We start from the raw sequence: 18536 nt of genomic DNA, 5'->3' as shown, positions 1-18536 counted from the left end.
CAGGGGCTGGAGCTCAGGCTGCCCCCTCCCCTCAGGGCACAGGACACCTCTGCTCTACTCGCCACCACAGGCCTCGGCCTAGGCAGGAGGGGGCGGCTCTGGCCCAGCTGGAGGCGAGGTGTCTTTCAGGGGGTCTCGCCCAGCCAGCAGGGGGAGAGGGCGTCAGGGTCTCTCAGACCAGGGAGAGCCAGCGGGGTCCCGCGGGTGCCTCTCGGCACAGCGGGGGAAGGGTGGCGGGGGACGTGTCTCGGGGCCCGGCCCGGCCCGGCCGGGGGGAGGGGTGTCCACCCAAAGGGGCGGGGCTCTCGGGGGCCGGCGGGCGGGGCGGGGCAGCGGGTCCCGCCGGGGCTTGGCCTCGGCCTCTCACCTTCGCGCTGCTCCCGGCCCCGCCGCCGCCGCCCCCGTCCTTGGCCCGATACTGCGCCCGGGAGAACTCGAGCAGCAGCTCGGCCAGAGCCCGCTCCCCGGAGCCCGCCTGGGGGCAGCCCCGGGCCCCCGCCATCCCCGCCCGCTCACGGCTCCCGGCCCATCGCGGCCCGCACTCGGCCCCCGGGCTGCGTCCGCTCCCCGCTTCCGGGGCCACGGCGCGCACCGGACGTTCGCCGTAGACCCAGCCAATCCGCTGCCGAGAGGGGACCGGGAGGCACCGTCCCTTCCGGGCGCTGGCGTGACGTCATCAGCTCGCGACGCCGCGACTCGAGCACCTCGCGCCAGACCAGGCGCTCCCACTATAGACGCGCACGCGCCTAGTGGGGTCGCTGCCCCGCCCCCCCCTTCGGCGGGGCGAAAGGCTCCCGCCCGCCCGCTGGCCGGCCCCGCTGGCCCGGGCACCCCAGCGGCGCCTGCTCCACCCCGCCCGCATCGCCTTGGGCCCCACCCCCCCCGCTTCCCCTCAGCCTGCCCCGCCCCCCCATCGCCCCGGCCCCCAGCCCGCCCCCCCGCTTCCCCTCAGCCCGCCCTGCCCCGCCCCCCCATCGCCCCGGCCCCCAGCCCCCCCCGTTTCCCCTCAGCCCGCCCTGCCCCGCCCCCCCCATCGCCCCGGCCCCCAGCCCCCCCCCGTTTCCCCTCAGCCCGCCCTGCCCCGCCCCCCCATCGCCCCGGCCCCCCACCCGCTTCCCCTCAGCCCGCCCTGCCCCGCCCCCCCATCGCCCCCAGCGCCCCCCCGCTTCCCCTCAGCCCGCCCTGCCCCGCCCCCCCATCGCCCCGGCCCCCCCGCCGCTTCCCCTCAGCCTGCTCCGCCCTGCCCTGGCCCCCCCGCATCGCCCCGGCCCCCCACCTGCTTCCCCTCAGCCCGCCCCGCCCTGCCCTGCCCCCCCCATCGCCCTGGCCCCCAGCCCCCCACCTGCTTCCCCTCAGCCCGCCCCGCCCTGCCCCCCCATCGCCCCGGCCCCCAGCCCCCCTCTGCTTCCCCTCAGCCCGCCCCACCCTGCCCCCCCCATCGCCCCGGCCCCCCCCACTTCCCCTCAGCCCACTCTGCCCTGCACCGGCCCCCCCCCCCGATCTCCCCGCATCCCCTAGCCCAGCCCCCCCACCCAAGCTCCCCAGCCTGGCTCCCCCTGCATCACCCCAGCCCCCCAGCTTCCTGTCAGCCTGCTCTGCCCTGCCTGCCCGCCCCCCCAGCCCCCCGTCGTGCCCCAGCCCAGCCCTGTGGTTCGGGCTTGGCGGGTGTCCGTGTCCCGCCCTCGCTCTGTGGCCGGCTGGAGCCCAGGCCATGCCAGAGCGGGACTGGGGCCTGTCTGCGCTGCGGGGGTCCGTGGACACTCCTGGGGGGATTTTGCGCCAAAACATTAAACATTCTGCGCACGATATTTTAAAATTCTGCAGATTGTATTTGTGAAATAAATGTGGAGGCTCCAGCATGGCACGGGGGAGCACAGGCCCCTGGCTGCACAGAGGCGGGAGATCACTGTGCAGCTCCCCCTGGGACACGGACTCAGCGACGAGGCTGCACCCAACCCTGACACAGCGCAAGGACTGGATCTGCCCCAGAAACACCCCAGGGCCCTGCCCCTCCCTGCCAGGTGACCAGGTGTGGGCAGGCAGCTCAGCAAGGCAGGATCTTAGTGTGGGGGGATCCAGGTGTGGGTTGAGAGGGTTCTGTTGGGACAAGCTGGGTGCGAGTGGCTCAGTGGGGGATCCGGATGCAGGGGGGATCTGGGTGCAACAGTAATGGGACTCTGCAAAGGGGTCCAGTTGAAGGTGGTTGGGGTTCAGCAGTGGTCTGGCTGTGGGGCGGATAGAGCTTGGCAGGGAGCTTTGTTTGGGGGGGATAAAGCTTGGCTGGGGGGGCTCAGTTGGGGGTCCAGATGCTGGGGGAATGGGGCTCAGGGGGGTGGGGATCCAGGTGTGGCTGGCTCGTCAGGGTGATCCAGGTGCAGGGGGAGTGGGGCTCATTGGGGGGGGGGTTCTGGGTGCGGGGGGGGGTGAGGCTCAGCAGGGGATTGGGTGGATGGGGGACGCAGCTCCCTGTACAGAGATCCCTCCCCCTGCAGCTGAGGAACGATGGGTGCAGGAAGCGGGCGGGGGGGGGGGGGGAGTTGGCAGAGCTTCCTGCAGCCAGGGGATAAATCTGGGGGGGGTCTGACACAGCCCCGGGTGCTGTGCAAGGGAAGAGGAAGTCCCATCCTCCCCAGCCCAGCTGGGAGTAGCAGCTGAGCCTGGGTAGGAGCCACCAGCTGGGTCTTCCCCAGTCCTGCTCCCTGCCCCATGGTGATTTACCTCTCTGCTGGCTGCCCTGGGCACCCAAAACATACTGCAGGGGGGTGGAGGGGGGGTGTCACATGACTGCTCTTGTGGCTTCCCTTTGCTTCCCTATCAGAAAGGGATTTTTCTGTGGGAAAGCAAAGAAATCTGTAGGGGACATAAATTCTGCGCATGCGCAATGGCACAGAATTGCCCCAGGAGTAAGTAGAACTGTGACTGAGCCATCTCCTGAGTGATGTAAGTTACACCCACCTCAGCAGTAGGTCTGGGGAGAGTTGCTCCCGTCAAGACAGCTACCACCTCTCCGACGGGAGCTCTCTCCCCTCGGCATAGAGCATCTTCACCCGACGCAGCGCTTCTGACGTGGACTAGCCTGGAAAGAAAGTCAGCTCGGGGTGCTGCTGGCTCAGGAGCTGGCAACTGCCAGCATGTGCATCCCTGCCTCTGCTGCAGCCCAGTTACACAAAGGGATGGGGAGCCTCTTTGTCCTGTGTCCACGTTGCCTGCCATACTCCTTCACCTTCAGGCCAGAGTGGCTGCCGTTGGGAGGCCTCCAGGCTGCTCTCTCCAGCCTTTCCCCACCCTGCAAATCTAGTCACGTCACATCATTATGCCTCCATACCAGGGTACATCTGTCATGCCCAGCTGTTTTGTCTCCGGCTTGTCTGAGCTCTGCTGTCTGTCAGACACTCACAGCAGCTGCCAGGCCTGGCATGGGGGCCTGCAGGGCTGCAGGAATCAGATGAGCCATTTTGTCAAAGCTTTTCATGCCTCACTAGGCTTCAGTTCGAGCAAGTGGTTCTGACATGCAGCAAAAAAAGCAGGAGTTTGTCCTAATCTGTGTGTTGGCTGCAAGAGCGAGGAGGCAGCAGTGCACAGGAACAGCCAGGCTGTGACACTAGGTAGTGGACTAGCCTTTATCTTCATGAAAAGGGCCCTACCAAATTCATGGCCATGAAAAACACGTCAGGGACCGTGAAGTCTGGTCTCCCCCCATGAAATCTGGTCTTTTGGGTGCTTTTACCCTATACTATACAGATTTCCCAGAGGAGACCAGCATTTCTCAAATTGGTCCTGACCCAAAAAGTTTCAGGGGGGTTGCAAGGTTATTTTAGGGGGGGTCATGGTATTGCCACCCTTAATTTTGCGCTGCCTTCAGAGCTGGGCAGCCAGAGAGCAGGGGCAGTTGGCCGAGTGCCCAGCTCTGAAGGCAGCGCCCTGCCAGCTGCAGTGCAGAAGTAAGGGGGCAACACCAGACCAGGCCACCCTTCCTTCTGTGCTGCTGCTGGGGGGCGGCTCTGCCTTCAGAGCTGGGATCCCGGCCAGCAGCTGCCGCTCTGCAGCTGCCCGCCTCTGAAGGCAGCACCGCCGCCCGCAGCAGAAGTAAGGGTAGCAGTGCCTACAATAACCTTGCGACCCCCCTCCCCCAACTCCTTTTTGGGTCAAGACCCCTACAATTAAAACACCATGAGATTTAAATAGCTGGAATCATAAAATTTATTATTTTTAAATTCCTATGACCGTTAAATTGACCAAAATGGAGCGAGACAAGTCAGACATCGGCCAGGGATACAGATGAGCTCAGAGCCTCTCTCCACTTACACTTCACAGGGAAGGGGCTCTCCAGGGGGCAGAGCAAAGTCAACTGGCTCCCGAGGGCACAGACACATGCCCGCTGCTGAGCCAGGGATGAGAATTCACAGCTGTCCGTGTGGACTGGGGGAAGGAGGCTGTGTCCAAGGGCCGGAACGGACACCATTCCTGAGCCTGCAGCCATGGGGACCAGGATGTTTTCTGCTCCTGCTCCAATGCCCAGTGGTGCGGACTGGGGATTGCTTCATGCTGGTTGCCTAGCCCTGGGGAATCCTTATCACAGCCCAGCTCAGGCACGTTTCAGGTCCTCCCCCTTTCCCCCGTTTAACAGGATATCTCCGTGCATGATTCCCTTAACTCCCTCCACGAACAGTCAGGACTTAACCCCCTGACAGCTGACCTGAGGTGTTTGGGGGTCACCTCTGCAAGACCTGAGATTTAGGGGTGAACGTCTTCCTCCCCCATTCTAATGACTGCAGAGGGCACCCTCTCCCACGCTGCCCTAGACAGAGAACCTGTCTGTGTAAATCAGCCACTATAAAGCGCTAACCCAGCATCACAGGAACTTGCTGGAACTTGCCTTGTGTCCTGGCGAGGCCAGAGTGGGATAGGTTCAGCCTGAACTGCAGGGACGACTGTGTGAAAGTGAAATAAGATGCTTTTAAAAAACAACCATTGTTTAGATCCTTTGATTGTTCATTAGCTCGACACGGGGGTTTCACATAGCACAGAAACACGCTACTGAGCGGGTGACCCCGTGTGCTGGGATCCTGATTCCCCCAGGTGCGGTGCAGGTCAGGTCATCGAAGGGGCGCAGGGAGAGCATGGTAAATGGGCTGTATAACCAAACCCAGACTGTCCCACAGGGCTGCTGCCTCCCATGGGTTCCCATGTGCCCCTTGGGGAGCAGTGGTGCAGACTGGCTATCTGGGAGCCAGGTCAGTCAAGCAGCAGCCAAGCCTGCCATTTCACACAGGCCAATCCCCACCGTATGTCTCTTCCAGGGCACAGTGCGGTCCCCTCCCCACAGCTAGGGTGTTCCAGGTACATGGGAAAATCTTAAACAAGGGTTCTATAACTAGGTGCTTCATTGTTCCCACCTGGCTTGCCCAGACACACACGGCCCTAATGAACCTGCTACCACAGCACACACAGCCCGGGAGGGGGAGGATTTTTCCAGTCCAAAGTTCTGGGTCTGGAATACAGTGGAGAAGGCTCAGGGACATTGCACTCCACTCCCATCTGGGGCCTTCTCCCTTTTTCAGCTCTCACCTGCACTTCCCTCTCCTCCTGGCCAATCTCCTTTCCTCCTCGGCGTCTGTGCAGGCCCCGCCCCATGGTGGCACCGCCTGCAGCCCCTGGCCATGGCCCCCTCGCCATAGCGCTTGCTGCCCACTCCACTTAGGTGCTGCAGAACGTCCAGGACCTGATGTTCATGTGGTGGGCCCTTTATGTTGCTCTAGCAGAGCCAATGTAATTTACAGTAGTGTTAACGTCCCTTTATGCGGCCAGAGCAGGGCAAAGGCCACAGCGAAAGTGAAAATCTGGAAGGTCATATTTTGGAACCTGTGTGAAGTAAGTGGGACCTTGCAGAGTTTGCTCCACATGCAGACTCCTGCCTCTGGCTATCAAGTTGTTCCCACCCCTCTCAAGCCTGGATGCTGAATTTACCCATCAGATGGGGCTAGGGCTTCTCTTTCCTCCACCAAATCAGCCAGTCTGCCCAGGCTCATGGTGAGCACCCATGGGTGCAGCTCTCAGGAGCCAGATGCCACCCCATGGCTCTGCACAAGGCCATCCTCACTCTCACTCCGTGCTCTGCCATCTCTCACCAGCTCAGCCACTTACACCTCTGCACAGAAAAGGGCAGGTTGGTGGGAAAGTGCCATTCCTACTGGCTAGCAATGACAGCGCAAAGATGCAGGGCAACCAAAACTCTGGCCCTTCCCACCTCCCTGTGCCTTTTCTCAAGATACCCCTGCAACCATGCTCATCTCCTACAAGGCCTTCCTAATCACTCACTGCTTCTGGGCCAGGCCACCGCTCCCTGTTCTCTCACCTCCAGCACATACAGTTACTGTAGAGCTGCCAGCCAACCTAACGAGGCCTGTGCCTAGGGCCTCCTGCTACCGTGCACCATTCCTGTGACATGCATTGTCTAACTCGGAGTGTGAATTCATCTGACGGCTGGGTTCTAGGCAGCTGTGGGGTCAGGGGCTGGGAGTTAGGCCTTCTGGGTTCTATTCCTGACTCTTGCTGCGTCTGCATGATTGGAGGAGCACAGGGGTGGCCCTCTGAGAGTCTTTTCTTGTCACACTCACTCCAGGCCACCAGCACCAGCAGGCCACTGGCAGCAGTGCTATTTATAGGTCCCAGCCAGCTCCCCCTCTTGCTCCTGGGGGGCAGGGAGCAGTACTAGCAGTCAGCTCTGCCTTCCTTCCTCCCCCCACTCTGGCTTCCTTCCTCTCTGCTCCCAGCTGCTGGGGTTGCTCCCCTCTAATCAGCCCTTCAGCTGTGGCTCTACTTGTTAACTAATCCTCTGTTTAGACCCCAATTAACTTATATTGGTGGGGATTTGAGTGGCAGGTACTGTCCACTCCTGACCCAGAACCCCTGTCACAGGGAGGTTTGCTTGCCCACATGGTAGCCCATTCTGTGTGACCCTTTGCTAGTCTTTCTGTGGGTAAACAGTCCTTGTGATCCATCCAAGAAATTCTTTTTCTGCAATCAACGTTCCCCTCCAGCGTCCATCAACATGCATTGCCCACGGAACCTCTTCAGCTGTGCCTCGCCACTCAAATCTCTCTTTCCATAAGGTCTGACTGGCGTTGGCAGAGTTCCAGTCATCCCCAATGATCTGTCATTGGTTACTCAGTCTGTCCATGACATTTTCAGAGTTCTTCTAGAGCACCCTAATTTTAATTATTGTAATTTATCATTGATTGTTTGAATGGCCGGGCTTCAATTTAACACAGACCAAACGTACATTTTTAAGAGTCGGAATCTAGTCTTCAGAGTCTGAACATATAAAGTGCCAAGTGGTCTGTCAAATGAAGTTCTAGCTGTCTCAAATGGGCACTCAAAATTAGTGGACACTTTTGGCCTTAATCTCCCTGTGCCTCAGTTCCCCTTTGTAAAATGGGAATAATATCACCCTAAACTGGGGGCATTGCAACGAGAAATTCTTTAGTATTTGTGAGATTCTCAGACCCTGCAGCGAGGAGCCCCATTGAAACAGCCAGGAGGAAAGTAGTAATTCTGTGTTCAATGGAGGATTTGGATGTGTGCAGAACACATGGCCTGGGGGCCACACACTTTTGGATGAGAAGCATAAAGAGAAATATGGACTAGTCACCCACTGAGGGAGCACCAGCCGCCCTGTGCCCCGACTGGGCTGATGCCCTGGGCAAATCCCAGGCTGTGATCATGTAAAAACAGACTAATAATAATGCATACGCACTTGGGGTCGCAAGCAACCTGCAGTCTGGCATTTTGTAACTTTTCAGTGCTTGACTCTGCAATCTTAACATTCTTTTAACATTGACTTTGTCTGAAATAATAATTATTATAATTAGTAATAAATCACGACCATGAAATCTCTTCAGAGTGAGATGCCCCACTCCAGCAAGACCTGGCACTACCCTAACCAACATGTAGGGATGCCATTTTTACTGCGTGGCTGCCCTAGCCCTGGACTTCCCAGGTGTGCTGCAAGTAACTGACTTAATAGTAATTGTAAGCCAGGCACCCGATCTCTCTGTAACCTTCTTTTTCTCCAGTTCCTGTTTATTTCTCTGACTTGGCTCTGCTTGGGGACAGACAGGCCTTCCCAGCAGGCCTCGCTTCCTCTACAAATTCTTCTTTTTTCTCTCTTGGTTAGTTTCGTTTCTGGTCTCCTTTCTCCCCAACCCATCAGCAGCTCCCCCTCTGCAGTCTGATGGAGGGGGATGGGGCTCTCCTCTCCCTGACTAGCTTCATCCAGGCTCAGCCCACAGTGAATCAGGTGTTCAGCAGCTCCAGTGTGAGATCCAGGAGCCATCCACATAACCTTGGAAATTATGTGGTTCCCCCATCCATGTCTGACCAGATGATCAGCCTGGGGAGCAGCTTCCCCCTCCACCCCCCCAGTTCTCTCTTCTCCACCCACCCAGCACCACATCAGATCTCTTACAGAGAATGTTATTTGGGCTAAAACAATACATGACAGATGATTTAACATGTCCTATCCCAGCGTGAGTGCCAATCATATGGTCCATTCACCGCGAGGGCACCTCCTGGCCACATCTGGGGATTAGCTCCACTCACGTGTGACACCCCTTTCTGGTGCTTGGTGCGCACCCTACCACCACGGTCTCTCTCAGGGCGCTGTTTCATGGCATTTGATGTTTGTATTTTGTATAATTTAGAATGAAGGACAAAGAATAATAATGTAGCATGCATTAAATGTATTGACGTATGATTTGACCATACCCTGCCAGCCACCCTTTCTGAAAGCAAAAAGGAATGGCCTAGTGTGCCATTGGTAAAGATGCATCAGCCAGAATCTTGTGTCTGAAGCTGATTTCAGGGTAGTGACAGACCTTTAGGGTCACCATTTTGTTGTAAATTTAGCATTTTGAAATAACTAAAAGAATGTAATGATTGTTTTCTCCTGCATTGCAATTTGATGTTCCCATTCAAATGCTCTGTGTAAATCAATCCTGTTTTGTGTGTGTGAATGAGGAATGTGTGTGTTAGAAGACAAGCGTGAAGGCCATCACCAGACCAGATGTTCTAGGGAGGAACCGATGACAGACGTAAGGGCAGCGCTGAGAGTAACTGAGGCCACTTACCGGTACAGGGCGGGGCGGCTCTGGCCCCCGGAAGGGGCGGGGCCTCGGGTGGAAGGGGCGGGGCTGGGGGTCAGCATCCCCCAGCCAGCCCTTCCAGTCCGGCTGGCCCACGCCACCCAGGGCTCCCGTGTTGATTTAAAGGGCCCGGGGTTCCAGACGCCGCTGCTGCCGTAGGGCAACGGCGTCCGGAGCCCCGGCCCCTTTAAATCGCCGGCCCCAGGGCAGCTGCTCCCTTTGCCGCCCCCGCCCGTCGGCAGCGCCAAAAGGGGCAGGAATGTTAAAACGCAGCAGAGTCCTTCCTCCCCCCCCCCCCCGCCGGTAGGGTCCGTCTCAGCCTTGGGCCGCCGACGGGAGGCGAAAGGGGCAGGGAGGTGAAAGCGCTGCCGCGGCAACGCTTTACTGTGGGCTGGGTACGGGCCGGGGCGGGTTCTTACCGGTACACGGTACCGGCCCCTCCCGGCCGACTTTCACCCCGCGTAAGGGCGCCAGGAGGCTGCACCACGCCCCTGTTGGAATGTCAGAGGAGGGCAGACTGACGACTCTAAAGAGGAGACAGGCACCTATCCATGGGGACAAGATAGCGGTGATCAAAGCCAGCCTGGGGTAGCTCCCTGAGAGACTTGATGAAAGAACAAGATAAAGGATGAGAAGGACAATCTAAGAAAAAGAGCACTTGTCAAACAGCGATTGATTACAGCATGACAGTGCAAAACTCATTGGTCCCAATGAAGGAAAATCACTATAGAAACAGGGGTCCTTGCCATGAAACTCTGGGTTTGTCCTGCCAAGACTTCCCTGGAGCATCATGTCATGACTGACAGAACCCGGCTCCTTTCTACCTGTGATCAACCTAGTTGGCCACTAGATGGATCTGGACTGGTAACTATAACATCGACTGGTGGGACAGTGCGCGTGTGTGTGTTTGAATGCATATGCTAATTGGTGTATTTCCAATTAATGCAGCATATTGCCTTTTCCTCTGAAAAAGATCCTGGGTGCTTCTTATAAGCATAACTCTGTGTCATCATAGCTTGGCCCTCTGGCCAGGTCACTGTGCATTTTCCCCTTCAGGGGTAGCAAAGTCTTTCTGTACCAATTGTCCCTGGCAGTCTTCTCATTCACAGCCCCTTCCCTGGTGGTTTATAGGGGAACCCAGGCCCACCCACTTCTCTGGGTTCCAGTCCAGGGACCTCAAACCTGGTAACTGGGGTCTTCTTTTCCTCCAACCCTGTTACTCTTTCCCTGAACTCCTTCCTATATCTTCTTTTCCCCCACTCTCTGGACTTACCAGCTCCCTACTCCTGGAGAGTGATCACACACTACTTCCCTGCAGCCTCTTTCTGCTGCCAACTTCCTGGCTTTATACTAGCCCCCCTGCTCCTCCCCAGTTGGGCTCCATCTTCAATCAACCTGTCAAGACCTGGCTCTTCCCCAGGTGCAGCCTATCAAGGTAATAACCCTAATTTACTGGCTCTGTTGGTGCCACATGGTGTTCTCCCTTGGCCCTTTCTCCTGGAGGTGGGAAATAGCATGAGTCCAGGTCACTATTTGTACATTGCCATAATCACTGTGAAACAAACATTGAAAATGATCAGGCCCCCTGATGCCGGCAGCTGTTACATTCTGTTCCCCAAGAACATCCTCTGAATCCAGCTCCAAGACCATGGCAGAGCTTCAAGGAGGCGCCTGGCTCTAGTGCCCAGGGCAGCTCAGTCAGCATTATAATGCACTTTGTAGAATAAACATGAAATTAAAGAGTTAGAATTAGCTTAAGGAAATAGATCTGTGCTGTAAAGAAAGGCCCTGACTAGCAGGTAGAAGGAGAGCCTTCAAAATAGTGATGTATTAGGCCAGAAGTAATGAAATAGGGAGGATGGCTGGTTCAAAGAATAACTAATGAGATAAGGGGAGGTTTCTCTAAAGAAGGATAGGGCTGCCTGCCAATCGTTTTAAATAAATCAAAGAGAATCTGTCTTAAAATGAGCCAACATGGCCCTTCCCACCTCACACACCAGTGTTAATTCCTGTGTGAGCCCAGGTGCAATGGGGAACCTGTTGGGTACTAAGAAGGAGGGGAGGGAAGGCCGTGGGAAGAAACGAGGTTGTAAATCTTCTCTGGACATAAGGGTGAACTGTCTCCCGCTGGTTTTTAGCTGAAGTCAGTCATTGCAATGACATCACTTGGTTGTAAAAGGGGATAAAAAGTGAACTCTTCCAGGGTTCATTGCTAATACCTGCCTGCCCACGCTGGAGCCGACCAGCCTGGGTCGAAGCACTATGGGTTTTGTCTGTTTGTGCGTCTCTTGATCAAATGCGTATCACTGTTTTTTACTGTTTGGATGTAGTAAATTGCTTATTAGTGAGGCTTTTTAGGCACGTTTACAGGAATTGTTTAAATACCGTTTGACCTTTGGATTTAATAAAGGACTTTATGGTTAAACTAGTGTTTGCAGGTTTTCTATATCAATAATTCCAGCATAGCGACTCATTGCCGTGGGCGCGATGTAGCGGGGGCTGCTCCAGGAGTGACTGCTGCACCATGGCTCAGCTGAATCTCATCTCTCAGCTGGGTCTGCATCCAGGCAGAGCCCAACCTTGCATCGCCTTAGGCCCCTGCTCCCCAATTACTCATTGGGCACCTCTTTGAGCACGGTTGGGGGTGCTCCTGGCCCATCAGTTCTCTCCTACTGTAAGTCTGGTGAGTGTCAATGCATATGCCCAATTGCTTATGCCAGCAACCTGCTGGGGCCTGACCCTGCAAGCACAGGACTCCCATGGACATTGAAGAGTGCAGGATTGGGCCCCTGCTGCATACTTCCTTGGCTACCCTGACCTCTCACTCCCCACTTGATCCAGGACTTCTAAGCACCCAGTAAAATAGCAGGAATCCCAGTTACTTCATTTCTATCATCCCCGTCAAGTAGAAAGGAACCCAGTGACATAAACAGGATGACCACCGGAGTGACAAACCTGAGACGTCATTGCTAACCTAGGGAATTCCCTTTCCAATGGCCTATGGCAGCACATTCCCAGCCCCCAAGCCAGACCTCTACCTACCGACCCAGGGTCAGGAAAAGCAGTTTGTCACACTAACATTTTAAACAAATATTCTACTGGAGTTAGAGAAAATTTCTCCACAGATTCCATCAGACTTTGTGACTCATTCTGAGCTCTCCCCTAAATATTTCGGGTCACTTTCCTGCTTTCATAATGGGGGAAAGGGGAGAACAGCACCAGTATTGGCTAATTATTCCCCTTTCTGCAGGAGGGTTATGCCCTGGCAAGGGTCATAAAGTAAAAAAAGAGAGGTAAATGTGGAATTCAAGAAATCATGGCAAATGCCAAACAGGAGCCCCTATGAGCCCTGAGACAAATGTACCTCCTCAAAGAGCAGATTCTGTCCCCAGGAAAAATGCCCTCTCCAACCCACCCTCCCCCCCAAGCCATTTGGAAACATGGCACCTGCTCCGCATCACACCGCAGTTCAGAGCCGGCAGCCATGTGCAAGAACCCTGTATCCAACTGAAACAGCAGTAAGGCTTTAGGGAGACCAAATGGAATCACGTGAGTTGAAGCAGGTTGCATAAGCCATGCAGAGTGCCCTATCTTCTTCTCCCAGACCCTGAGCTCCTGTCTTCCTGCACAGATTTCCAGCCTCCTCCACTGCCTGCCTGGACCAGCTTCTGACTCTCCCGGCATGGCAAGGGCTGGACTTTTCCCCAGGAACTGTGAGCCTCACTGGGAAATGCGCTCAGTGAAATGTACATAAATGTGTAGCTGCTGTGATTAATAAGGGGACTCAGGGGTGGGTAAGTTGGGAGCGGTTGGCTCCTTCCCTTTCACTGTAGACAGATTGTGCCTTACGCTGGGTGGAAGGACACTCACAACTAGCGTATAAATAGCTCTGCTGAGAGCTAACAAAGGCCCCTCTGCTGTACGTAGCAGAGCGAATGGAGAAGTGCTCGGGTAATGTGAACTGAATGTTTCGTGTCACTGACCGTGCTCACTCAGTGGGGATTCCCAGCTGCTTTAGGCTAAACACTTGAATCCATCCAAACAGCAAGAATATTTAAACAAAATGAAACCATTGCAAAGTAAAATACTTTGTACAGAAAATAAAATAGAAAACACTGACAGAAACCAGAGGAAGACAGGCCCCACCTTACACAGAATCCAAACTAACCAAGGAACATGCACTGCCGAGTCTCCGAGCAAGGACTCCCCTTTGTCCATGGGCCCATCTGGTGCCTATTTTAGCTTTGGATCATTTTTAATTAAAAGATGCCAGACGAGATTAAGATCATAGGGTCAGATTTGGCAGTGAGAGCTGTGTGAATGGCCTGGGAGGATTGATCCACAGGCAAGAGTGATGGGGGATTGCATGGTGGTGTGGAGCTAGCAGAGGGCTTCATGTGGCCAACTCCCTCCTTGCCCAGGAAAGACCAGGATTGTACTGTGCTACCCTGACCCAGGGCTGGGTATTCACTAATGCCGCCCGGCAGCCCTGGCTGCCCTCACACAGTGCACACTGGGGATGGACACAGAGTGATACTGGGACCGGAGCAGTGCAAGCAGGCATTTCATTAGAACATCAGAACGGCCAGACTGGGTCAGACCAAAGGTCCGTCTGCCCAGTAGTCTGTTTCTGACAGTGGCCAGTGCCAGGTGCCCCAGAGGGAATGAACAGACCAGGAAATCATCAAGTGATCCGTCCCCTGTCGTCCATTCCCAGCTTCTGACAGCCGGTAGGGTTGCCAACTTTCTAATTGCACAAAGCCGAACACCCCTGCCCCGCCTGTGCCCCCGCCCTGCCCCGCCCCTTCTCTAAGGCCCCGCCCCTGCTCGCTCCAGCCCCCCTCTCTCCATCGCTCGCTCTACCCCACCCTCACTCACTTTCACCGGGTAGGGGCAGGAGGTTGAGGTGTGGGAGGGGGGTGAGGGCTCCGTCTCAGGATGCGGGCTCTGGGGTGGGGCTGGCGATGAGGGGTTTGGGGTGCGGGTGAGGGCTTCGGACTGGGGCAGGGGGTTGGGGTGCAGGGCGAGTATGGGCTCTGGGCTGGGGATGCAGGCTCCAGGTGGGGCCAGAAATGAGTGGTTCAGGGTGTGGGAGAGGGCTCTGGGCTGGGGCAGGGGGTTGGGGTGTGGGGGTGAGGACTCTGGCTGAGGGTGCAGGCTCTGGGGTGGGGCCAGAGATAAGGGGTTTGGGGTGAAGGAGAGGCTACGGGCTGGGGCAGGGGGTTGGGTGGGTGAGGGCTCTGGCTGGTGGTGTGGGCTCTGGGGTGGGGTCATGGACGAGGGGTTTGGGGTGCAGGAGGGAGCCCAGGGACCTGGCAGCCACTTCTGGGAGCCGTGCAGAGCTAGGGCAGCCAGAGAGCCTGCCTTCGCCCTGGGCCCCCACTGTGCCACCAACCAGACTTTTAATGGCCCGGTCAGCGGTGCCAACCGGCGCTGCCGGGGTATCTTTTTGACCAGGTATTCTGGTTGAGAACCGGACACCTGGCAACCCCAGCAGCTGGAGGTGAACACCCAGAGCATGGGATTCCGTTCCTGCCCGTCCTGCTGACAGCCGTTGATGGACCCATCGTCCAGGAACTGATCTAGCGGTGAACCAGACCAGGTGCACTGCCCGCGGCTCGGCACTACAAGAAGGATACAAATGCAAGAGGGCCACGACCTACTCCACCCCGCGCACCCCTTTGCCTTTCCCTCGGCAGGAAACAGGGCAATGCTGCCCCCTGCAGGCCAGCTCCTGGCAGTCTCCCTAAAGGACACGTAATGGAGTTCCCACTCCAGGCCTTGTGGCAACAATTCTCCACCCTGATCCACCTCAAGCGACAGGCATTTCCCTGGGAGTCCACCTACATCTCTCTTTGCTCCACTCCGTCCCATTAGGACTTGTGATTCGGCCAAAAAGACCCATTTTATTCAGGGGCCAAGGGGTTCCCGGTATGGGGGGTGCTTGAGGCTCCCCGCGAGGGAGGGCTGCTGGAACACCAGGCAAGGCTTCACCAGAGCCTCCCGCTCAGGCTGTCTGGGTGCCCAAGCAGTGCACTGGACTTCGGCATGCCCCCGCCCCATGACTGCAGTTCCCATCACACACCAAGGCCTGCCGGTGGCCTGTGCTGTTACCCCTGCTTCCCGGGGCCTTCCCACCAGTGAGTCCAGGGCATCAGCAGCCAGACAGTGAAAGGGGGACTCTGGCAGGTGATAGCTTTTAGCAGCAGGGCAGGGTGCCACGGTAGGATGCAAAGAAAGATGCTGCAGCTAAGGGGAACCAGGCTGGCGGCAGGCCCTGGATGGTCAGGATCTCTGAGTTTAGTGACAGTTTAAAGGTGGCCCCTCCTGCAGCATGCCCCCACAGCACTGCACTGGGGCCCTGGGGTCAGCACTGAGGGCAGGGCACAGCCCCCTTCTGGCCCCGACACACGCCTGCAGCACTTGGCTGGGCAGGGGGCCACCGGCACAGGGAGGCCTGGCTCGGCCTGTGAGCACTGAAGTAACCCCAGCGGGGGGAAGGATCCCCAGCGGTTGTGACATCTCTCACGGGTCGCCTTGAGCCGTGGGAGCACACCACAGCCCAGCACCCACCCCACCCAGAGCCAGGCCTCACCTGCCTGGGGGTCCTGCCCCAGCAGCTGCAGGGCAGCGAGGGAGGGGGCCGCAGGGGGCCTGGCCGGCCTGAGCTCTTGGGGAGGCCGTGCCTCCCTGGCACCCCAAGCCTGCAGGCAGGGCAGCGGAGGGGGGGAGAGGCTCAGATTCCTGGGCTCCTTCTGGCCTCTCCCCAGGGTTTGGAGTCCCCAGCCCCTATTGGGCTTTCCTGGCAGGGGAATCCCCATCCCAGAGCACTGGGGGAGGGGGCAGGACCCGGGTACTGGGCGGGGCAGAGCGCAGTGTGAAGCCGGGGTTAGCAGGAGAGAGGGGAAGGGTCCCCCCAAACAGGCCCCTTCTCTCCACCCCCATTGAAGGACCCGTGCCCGCCCAGCTGGGGGCGCCGGTCTGGGTGCTGTGGCCCTGCGAGGAACAGGCCCCGGGCCCCCGGGGCTCGGGTCCCGGCGCAGGGCCCGGGGCGGGCGGGGGGGACACGGCCCCCCTGTCCCCCCCGCCCCCTGAGCTGCATTGCCGCGGGAGCGCGCCCCGCCGCGGGAGCGCGCCGCGCACAGGAGCAGGGAGGCGGCCGCCAAGATGGAGTCGCGGCTGCTGCAGCTGGTGGGAGCGAGCGGGCGCGTCTAGGGCTCCCCGCCCGCAGGCTCCCCCCATGGCCTGGCCCCTCGCAGGCCACCCCCCGGGCTCGCCCTCCGCACCGGAGCCCCTCCCGGGGCATCTCCCCTCGGCCTAGCTGCTGCTGCGCTGCGGCTGCCAGCCCGTGCGCCCCCGGCCCCGACCCGTGCGCCGCGGGCCCGATCCGTGCGCCCCGGGCCCCCCACCCCTGCGCCCCGGCCCCCCACCCCTGCGCCCCGGGCCCCTACCCCTGCGCCCCCGGCCCCCCATCCCTGCGCCCCGGCCCCGACCCGTGAGCCCCGGGCCCCCATCCGTGAGCCCCGGCCCCGCGCCCCCAGCCCTGCGCCCCGGCCCCGATCCGTGCGCCCCGGGCCCCCCACCCCTGCGCCCCGGCCCCGACCCGTGCGGCCCCGGCCCCGATCCGTGCGCCCCGGGCCCCCCACCCCTGCGCCCCGGCCCCGACCCGTGCGCCCCGGCCCCGATCCGTGAGCCCCGGCCCCGATCCGTGCGCCCCGGCCCCGCGCCCCCAGCCCTGCGGCCCCGCGCCCCGGCCCGGCAGGATGCTGCCCTCGCAGGAGGCCTCCAAGCTCTACCATGACAACTACATGCGGAACTCGCGGGCCATCGGCGTGCTCTGGGCCATCTTCACCATCTGCTTCGCCATCATCAACGTGGTGGTCTTCATCCAGCCCTACTGGATCGGGGACAGCGTCAACACGCCCAAGCCGGGCTACTTCGGCCTCTTCCACTACTGCGTGGGGAGCGGGCTGGCCAACCGCGAGCTCGCCTGCCGCGGCTCCTTCGCCGACTTCAGCACCATCCCCTCGGGCGCCTTCAAGGCGGCCTCCTTCTTCGTGCTGCTCTCCATGGTGCTGATCCTGGGCTGCATCACCTGCTTCGCGCTCTTCTTCTTCTGCAACACCGCCACGGTCTACAAGATCTGCGCCTGGATGCAGCTGCTGGCGGGTAGGCGGCCGCGGCTCGCCCCGCCGGGGCCGGGGCCGGGGCCGGGGCCGGGCGGCCGGGCTGGCGCCGGCTCTCAGCGCAGCCTCGCCCGGGGCTCTCGGGGGTTCGCTCGGCCGGCGGCGCTGGGGCTACCCAGGCTGCAGCCCGGGGAGAAGCATCAGCTCCGCGGGTAGAGCGCGACAGCCGTGGGGGAGGGTCCCGAGCAGCCCGGGCGGCCCTGGGGCAGGGGGCTCCGCGGCTGTTCCGGCGCGGCTCCAGTGATTGTGCCGGGCCGGGCAGGGGAGCAGAACCCCACCGGGCAGGCTGCAGAGGCCGGGTTTGGGTCTGGCTTGGTGCCGGGGGTCCCCCTCGGAGCAAGGGCTGCTTTCGGTGTAACGGGGTGCCCTGTGCACACCCAGATCCAGCTGCCATTTCAGCCGGGGCAGTCTGGTCTGTTCCAGGGGTCTGGCCCCGAGCTCCGAGCTAACTAGTTTGAGAATCACCTGCCCAGGTTGCCCAGAGTCTGGGTCGCAGCCGAGTGGCTGGGCTCAGCCATGGGGGTTGGACCCGCCGTCCCCGGGGCCGGGCGCCCTGCAGCTGCCCGGGGTGCGGCTGGATGGGGAACCGGCCTCACTGCCTACGGCTCCGGCGACAGACAGGGGCCTGCCCGGCTCCCCCAGCTTGGACCTTGGCATCCCAGCAGGGGTGGTGGAGAGCCAGGCCAGCTGGGCCCGAAGGCTGGGTGCACAGGGGGCCCAGCACACGGTGGGAGGTTCTGGCTCCTGACATGGCACTCAGCCCCCAAGGTGGGAAGGACACAGTGTGGGATGGGCGCAGGTGCTCCCTCCTCCATCCTGGGCCCACCCTCCCTGCTGCCAGACACCAGGCCTTGCCCCCAGCCACTGTGCACAGGGGGCCCCTTCCTGCAGTCCCTGTCCCCTACCCAAGGCAAGGATACAGGATCGATACATTTCTACAGCAATGAATGGTGACCCAAGCGCCAGCCAGAGGTGACCCTGCAGGGGCCAGGCCCTGGAGAGACAGCCCAGCCCCACCCTGACCTTGCAGGGGTCTGGGCACTGGTGAGAAAACCCACCCCAACTGCCACCCTTCAGGGGCCAGGCCCTGCTGAGACAGTCCACCCACCCCCAGCAGGGACCCAGGCCCTGGTGAGACAGCCCATGCTGACCCTATAGGGGTCTGGACACTGGTGTGACAACACACCCCAAACTGCACCCTTCAGGG

General features: G+C 59.5%; 2 protein-coding genes and 1 long non-coding RNA gene across 6 annotated transcripts in view; 1 reads left to right on the top strand and 2 right to left on the bottom strand.

Moving 5' to 3' along the window:
* The window catches only part of MTMR14 (myotubularin related protein 14), a 54967-nt gene extending 54322 nt beyond the window's left edge, over positions 1-645 (bottom strand). For 2 of the 3 annotated variants that reach the window (XM_074957255.1, XM_074957253.1), the window contains exon 1: positions 368-517. In XM_074957255.1, coding sequence (XP_074813356.1) covers positions 368-502 — 135 coding nt within the window. In that variant the 5' untranslated portion in view covers positions 503-517. Of the gene's footprint in view, positions 1-367 lie in introns of all 3 variants that reach the window. The other variant, XM_074957256.1, reaches the window with a different exon arrangement.
* Positions 646-3020: 2375 nt separating this feature from the next.
* Positions 3021-17068, bottom strand: LOC141990307 (uncharacterized). Its single transcript, XR_012640149.1, has 3 exons — positions 16952-17068; positions 4877-4931; positions 3021-3076 (listed from the first exon to the last, which is right to left on the bottom strand). It is a non-coding gene; the product is annotated as an uncharacterized LOC141990307 (long non-coding RNA).
* Positions 16889-18536, top strand: part of LHFPL4 (LHFPL tetraspan subfamily member 4) — a 58205-nt gene continuing 56557 nt past the window's right edge. For both annotated transcript variants that reach the window (XM_074957258.1, XM_074957257.1), the window contains exon 1: positions 16889-17312. In XM_074957258.1, the coding sequence (XP_074813359.1) occupies positions 16907-17312 (406 nt within the window). In that variant the 5' untranslated portion in view covers positions 16889-16906. The remainder of the gene's footprint in view (positions 17313-18536) is intronic.

The sequence above is a fragment of the Natator depressus genome, chromosome 7 (genome assembly GCF_965152275.1).
Source record: "Natator depressus isolate rNatDep1 chromosome 7, rNatDep2.hap1, whole genome shotgun sequence".
NCBI lineage: Eukaryota > Metazoa > Chordata > Testudines > Cheloniidae > Natator > Natator depressus.
Note: the sequence above shows the minus strand (reverse complement) of the source record. Positions and strands in the feature narration are given on the sequence as shown.